General features: G+C 33.8%; 1 protein-coding gene across 7 annotated transcripts in view; it reads right to left on the bottom strand.

Annotated features, from left to right (window-relative positions):
• Positions 1 to 234: 234 nt before the first annotated feature.
• ZCWPW2 (zinc finger CW-type and PWWP domain containing 2) overlaps positions 235 to 7018 on the bottom strand; it is a 173766-nt gene continuing 166982 nt past the window's right edge. For all 7 annotated transcript variants that reach the window (XM_054681574.2, XM_016940089.4, XM_009445066.5 and 4 more), the window contains 2 exons: positions 5283 to 5407; positions 235 to 1877 (listed from right to left, as the gene is read on the bottom strand). In XM_054681574.2, coding sequence (XP_054537549.1) covers positions 1716 to 1877; positions 5283 to 5407 — 287 coding nt within the window. In that variant the 3' untranslated portion in view covers positions 235 to 1715. The remainder of the gene's footprint in view (positions 1878 to 5282; positions 5408 to 7018) is intronic.

Genomic DNA, 7018 nt, shown 5'->3' with positions numbered 1-7018 from the left:
CAGAAGATCATAATGTTGCTTGTGATGGTTTCCAAAGATTAATTTTATAAATGAGAAAGAAAGAACTCTGATATTGATAAGTAGTAGATTAAATGATATAACAGAAAGAAAACTGATCATTTCAAATGTATAGTTACATTTTATCTCAGTAATTATTAATTGCAATATATTTAAACACATACTTGGTTCTCTTTGCAAAGAGTAAACAGAAGATCAAATTGATTTACAAACCACTTTCACAAAAAATATCTCATTTATTCCTCACAACAGTGCTTGGTTTACATAGTTCCATCCCCATTTTACATATGAGGAAACTAGATTATCATTCCACCACCCAGATAGTTAAAAGCTTCATCAAGACATTATAGATGATAATCAATGGCATGGGATCTGGAACCTGACAGAAATGTACTCAACTTCCAGGCCTTCTATTTACTGGTTATATGACTTAAGACAAGCTAGTATGTAAAATATGAACCCAGATAGGCTTTACAACTCAACATCCTACGACACAATATCAGAATGCTAAGGAATACATGAGGAAAACAAGGAGGACAGAAATACATACATACTTTACTTTGACAAATAAGATATTTCACCGTTGTGAGTCTATCTCCACTCTCCACTCTACGTAATTATCATAGTATCTAAAAATACTTAAAAGAAGCAACCCACTCAATGAGTGATACGTTGGTTGTTTGGTGTCTTATTTGTTTTTAATATCTAGACATGTGCTGCCTCCTTGTTAAAGCAATATGAGGCAACTCACAACAAAATTCACCGCTGTGGTGATGCTCTCTTGCACTTCTTCTCTCCTCAAGCTTTGGTTTTTATGTGCTTGGAATGCCCTTTTCCCCACCCCGTACCACCAGAAAGAGATAGAGCAGGAACTAAAGATAGGTGTGAATGCCCACACATTTCAGTGTATGTAAAGCAAGATCTAGAAGGATATCTACTAAAACTGTTCATGAGAATCCCTGAAAAATGATGCGTTTTTACTTTCTATATTGTTAGATTTCTTATAATCAATATTTTTAACTTCTCTCTATACACTTTAAATTACATTTTTCCATCTTCCTGATGATACCTCCAAAGACACTGATTCAGCAGGGAAGGGTCCAGGATTTTGATCTTCCAAAATCTCCCAGAGACTCTATTAAGCAGTCAGTTTTGGGTACCATGGTTGAAATAACTGATTCCAGTATAAGTAGCAAGTGAAATTTTGCTTTTTAGGAAAAGTTTCAACTCTATTAAACAATTATTTAAAAAATTATTTCCTTATATTTTGTAATAGTTTGATTCCACTGCAAATATACATTCTCTAAGTTTATTAGATTTGAATTACCTCTGAGAATTATAATAGCTTGGCCAGCCATTTTAAGTTATCCATTTTTGAACAAAGGGCCTAAACAATCATTGTAAAGCATATGTTCGTTAGGCAAATTTCACAAACCATTTAAAAATTAAGGCAAACAAGAAATATATAAATACAAATATCAGGGTTTTTTAATTCTAAATTTTTAACACTAACTTAAATACCATTTGACTGGCTCTAAAAATCATGGCCATTCTCAAAATATGAAGCAGAAAGTTACCGCAAATATAAACTTTGGTATAATTTATACCTATTTCACTAAACATTTTTAAAGTTTTAACTTTGGATAAATATAAAGATGCCAATATTTTTATACTTAATTTGAAAAATGTATAATGTTCTAAAACTCAGACATCAAAGCATCTATTTCTTTAAACTTATTAGTTATATCCTCAATACATTCTCCAGCTTTTAATTTTATCCCATCAATTACAAGATAGTCCTCTTCATAGTGGTTTTCAAACAGACTGCCTGCAGGAGCTTCTGGGCTGCATTTAGATAACTGCAAAACAACCATATAATTAATCGGAACTATGTCAAATTTACCTGATTACTTGAACAAAACATAAGGTAGTAATTCCGCAAGCCACATTAGCTACACAAACTTTTCTGTTATTCTAGTGTTCAAATAATAATCACTATGTATAGTATAATGCAGGATGAATGTGTTAATATAAGAAAAAGTTATTATTTAGGTCTGTGTCTATTCCCCAGCCTTATACATTTTTAGTTTTAATTTTATGCTCTGGAAAAATGTGATAATTCTAATTCTATGTGAGTTTTCTACGCTGTTTTATTTTTTACATTATTGTTATAGGGAATACAACTTAAAATGTGACTGTTTCAGTCACATTTTCTGTGGTCATCTTGTCAAAAGGTCATCTGCATTACTTAAAAATAGCGATAATTTGCTCTTGCTTAGTGGGAAAGGACACTAGTAAAAACAATGCATATGTGGATTTATTTGATTTATAACTTCAGAGTTTATTAAAGATAGGGTTCACTTCCCATGTAATTCAAGGGAAAAAGTATATATGTAGTTCATATAAATATTTTCACATAACAAAAATGTACCCTTTTATAGAAATAATTTTTCAGTAAACTCTGTTTTATTTGTATATGGATTATTCAATTTGTGAATTATTCAGGTGGATTTATAGAAATCTAAAATTTATTTCCTCCGATTGCTTGCCAAGTCAAGGCATGTCACCCAATGTTAATATTAGCTTAAGAAGAACATAATTAGGAAGGTGACTCTATGTAGGAAAATAATTTCATAAAACATTTCAATGACAAATAGAAATGAGTTTTGATTATCTATGTGTATAAGCTTTTTTCCATGTTTTTACTCTCATCCATTGATGTAAATGCCTGAGATAATCCAATTGAAAACTCACAGGTGAAATGAATGATGAAAACATTATCAAATTTACAACTTTGAAAACAGCTTATACAATATCTGCTCAGAGAATCAACATGCTCAGGACTTTAAAATTCTTAGAGGTCTCTTTGGAGTACTTAACTTATAAGAGGCCACCCTCCCCTAAAAACAACACATCTCCAGCTTTAAGTGGAGTTGTTTTTGGGAGACATATTAATTATTTCTAATAACAATAAATAAATAAATAAATGAAATCCAACATGTGATTACTTCTTTACTTTTAAACTGAAATTTCTCCAGCTTTGCTAGTTGGTTTCACTGTTATTCTCCTCATTTAAAAGTGAACAAGAACCCAAATATCCTGAATCTGGCATGAATGCCAGACTTACAAAGCTCAGTGTGCAGAGTGCTTATGAATCAGTAACCAGGAGGCACTCACCTGCCCACTAGCCAGTTAAAATTGCTAATTTTTACACTTCTGAAATGCTGTTTGAAAGCATAAAATAATACAACAATCTAAAACAACAAGCAGTCTCCTGCCTGGTGATGGGTTAAAGCTATGTATTTTACCTTAAGAAATAAAAATCAGAAGTATTTCTCTGTTCTATCAAGTTACTACTTATAATGGCAAAACAGAAGTCAATTCTGTGCCTATAAAAGCTCCAGGACATCGCTATAAAGATCAATCTGGCTGTATTTTTGAAAAGAAACTGCTAACACTGAAAAACACTGCACAAAACCATATGGTATTCGAATAAAACACACATTTGCTGAAAAAGAATAATTTGTATATTAATTATACGTATATAGGATGTATGATACCAATCTGCAGGTCTTGTTCTGCAAAAGACCCATACATAGAAAACAAGTCTTTTTTTTTGGAAAGGAACCCAACTGGAAAAGTAGCATTTACAACCCATGAACATTCAGGTAAAAATTGATATTGCTGATTCTGATTAAGAAAGTTATGTTTTTCAACTAAGTAGGAGTTCCTAACATTAATATTACTTTCCTTTAGCATAATAATCTCCATAGCAGTACATTCTGTATATTTTATTAATTTCTAACTCAATAAAGGACATGTTTACGAATAATCTTTTTATTGACATTCTGAATGAAATCATACAACTGGGCAGTCTGTTTAAAGGTATAAACCCCTTTGTCCATTTATAAATCCATCTTTTTCTACATCTAGGAACAGACAGACTTCGAGATAGGCAGTTGCTCAAATTGTGAATGTGGGAAAAGAGAGATGAAGTAAGAAAATCTAAGCACTTATTCTCTCTAGCAACTGCCATTGCCAATTTTCAGTCTTTAATAATAGCCAAACCTTGGGTGTTTGTTCCTATGCAAAGCACTTTTCCTGGTTTACCATTTTTTAAAATTATACTTTAAGTTCTAGGGTACATGTGCACAACATGCAGGTTACATATGTACACATGTGCCATGTTGGTGTGCTGCACCCATTAACTTGTCATTTACATTAGGTATGTCTCCTAATGCTATCCCTCCCCTCTCCCTCCACCCCACGACAGGCCCCAGTGTGTGATGTTCCCCTTCCTGTGTCCAAGTGTTCTCATTGTTCAATTCCCACCTATGAGTGAGAACATGCGGTGTTTGTTACCAAATTTAATCCTCAAAACAATCCTCTGAGGTAAGTGATAAGCCACTTTTTCAAATTACGTAAGTCCTTATTGGCAGGACCAGGATTGGGACACAGGATTATATTTCAGAGTCAGTGTCAATATGCTCTCTTGACTCCAGGCACATTGTGTACCTAAATGAATGAATGAATAAAGCCTTAAGGTTACAGAACTCCTCACTGCCATTTTTTTTCCTAGTTAGGGAACAGCTGCATTGCCATGTGAAAGTGTCTACCCTATGACTTCTTTTTCTCATACCTACCACATCGCTGCTCTGTACTAATGGCATGAGCCTTGTATCACAAACTCATTTTATTGCAGAGACACTGAATAAAGTAAGCACATTTGGCCTTTCTGAGTTCAACATAGAAAGCCAAATGAAAAAATTAAAAAAGGAGGAGTCTACATATAAATGGTAAAACTTATTCCAGTGAAAAATTCTACCTCCCATATGTTAATGATAAGGTTTGTCCCTGTAGAGATTATCTTGGTACATAATCCAGACGGGGCAGATTTTCCAGTGAGCTCTTGGTATCCTGGCCCCCTCTCCTGACTGTAAAGACTGGCAGCAAGGAGGAATTCTCTCTGGAGTGGCCTACTTCAGCTATAGTGAGCATCATCCATCTTTCTTCACTCCAATCCCAAAGATTTAAAATTAAAAGAACTCCTCTACTTAAACACAGATTTTTTTTCAAATACTGATAGATGTGTTTTGATTTCTTAACAGGTTACTAGTTTATTATTTACCTCATGATAATCAAGGACTCAAATTTCAGACATGAAAAGAGTTTTTTATATATTTAAAATGTACAACTAGGAACAATTCTGCTGTTTAAAGAATTTGAAGTTGTTATTTAGGTCTGAAAATAACTATCAATATTACCTTTTCTCCCATATTTATTTCCTCTCCATGTCCTTCTTCTGATTCATCAGGTGTGGCTGTGGGTTGCAGTGCTTGCTGCAGCATTTGCTCCAGCTCTTTTAGTAAAACTTCCGTCTCATAGACAACTAAAAAAACAGGGTTAATACAGTAAAAATGCTACATCTCACTTAATTCAATCTAATTCATAATCTTAACTACCCAGAAAGAAGAAATCTTTTAAATGCTACAAGGTAAAATATAAATGTTTCATATAATTTTCATACATGACTTCTTCCTGATACAAAATTATTATGAATTTCAAGGTGAGTCTTTTACAATTCTTCCTTGAAAAATGTAGGTGATAGTCTTGCTATGTATAAACCATAAAGTAGAAGTGAAATATCAAAAGCTTATTAGAATTTTTTTTTAATTAGGGGCCAAGGGCACCAAACTAAATTATATTATTTATAGAAAAAGTGTCAGCAAATTTTTCTCTAAAGGGCCAGAGAGCCAATATTTCAGGCATTGGGAGCCAGATGGTCTGTGACAAAAACTCAATTCTGTTATTGTAGCACAAACCATTGACATGTACATAAACAAATGAGAGTGGCTATGTTCCAATAAAACTTTATTTACAAAAACAGGCAGCAGCTGGTGACCACAGTTTGCCAATCTCTACTATAGACTATTAAACTACTGTTTAAAAGGAAAAGTTTTGTAATTAAGTGGCTAGGCTGAACACAGGCTAGTGCCTTCCCAATCCAAATTGCAACACATCTTAATTGCCTAATCTAATTTTATTTTAAAAAAATACTGCATTTATAAAAGTCTTTTTGTGTCACTGTGACATGCTCATGCCTGTAATCCCAGCACTTTGGGAGGCTGAGGGTGGATCACGAGGTCAGGAGATTGAGACCATCCTGGCTAACATGGTGAAACCCCGTCTCTACTAAAAACACAAAAAAATTAGCCTGGTGTGGTGGTGGGTGCCTGTAGTACCAGCTACTCCGGAGGCTGGGGCAGGAGAATGGCGTGAATCCGGGAGGCGTAGCTTGCAGTGAGCTGAGATCACACCACTGCACTCCAGCTTGGGCGACAGAGGAAGACTCCATCTCAAAAAAAAAAAAAAAAAAAAAAATAGGCAAGAAAAAAAAAAAAATCTGGTAATTCATTGACCTTGCTGAGATAAAACAATATCCCCACCAAAGAAATAAAAGCCTACTATAACTCTAGACTTAACTACTGATTAAAAATATGCATTTGAATTCTTGACTTAAATAAAAGAAACATTTTCATTTGATATAGGGCCTAGTGAAGCCTTTGCTTCAAAGAAAGGAGGCCACATGTGGCCTGCTGTCTTGCACCAGAGGCAGATGGAGCATCTAAGAAGCTCTTCCAAAAACAATGTAATTCAGAGAGAAAGGCTGTGAGTACACATCCCTTCATCTTCCACTTTTTAGTAAAATCTAATATACCACCTTCTATTATCTGCAGTTCATGGGCAAGTCAACAAAAATCACACCTAGTAGAGCAGCTGAAAGGTCATGGAAAATGAAAACACCCAAACAGGACATAAGTAGGAAAATTTTTAATTCTGCTAAAGTACTTATTAAATAATGTTAAATAAAATCATAGCAGGTTATGATAGGTTTCCCTTTCTTGGTTGTCATTACAGTACTGGAAAACTACTTTAAGTTTATATTTTTCATAACACAAGTTCATCTTGAAAATAATTTTTCACTCAATATTTACTGCTT

The sequence above is a fragment of the Pan troglodytes genome, chromosome 2 (assembly GCF_028858775.2).
Source record: "Pan troglodytes isolate AG18354 chromosome 2, NHGRI_mPanTro3-v2.0_pri, whole genome shotgun sequence".
Classification (NCBI taxonomy): Eukaryota; Metazoa; Chordata; class Mammalia; order Primates; family Hominidae; genus Pan; species Pan troglodytes.
This window is presented reverse-complemented; position numbering and strand designations above follow the sequence as displayed.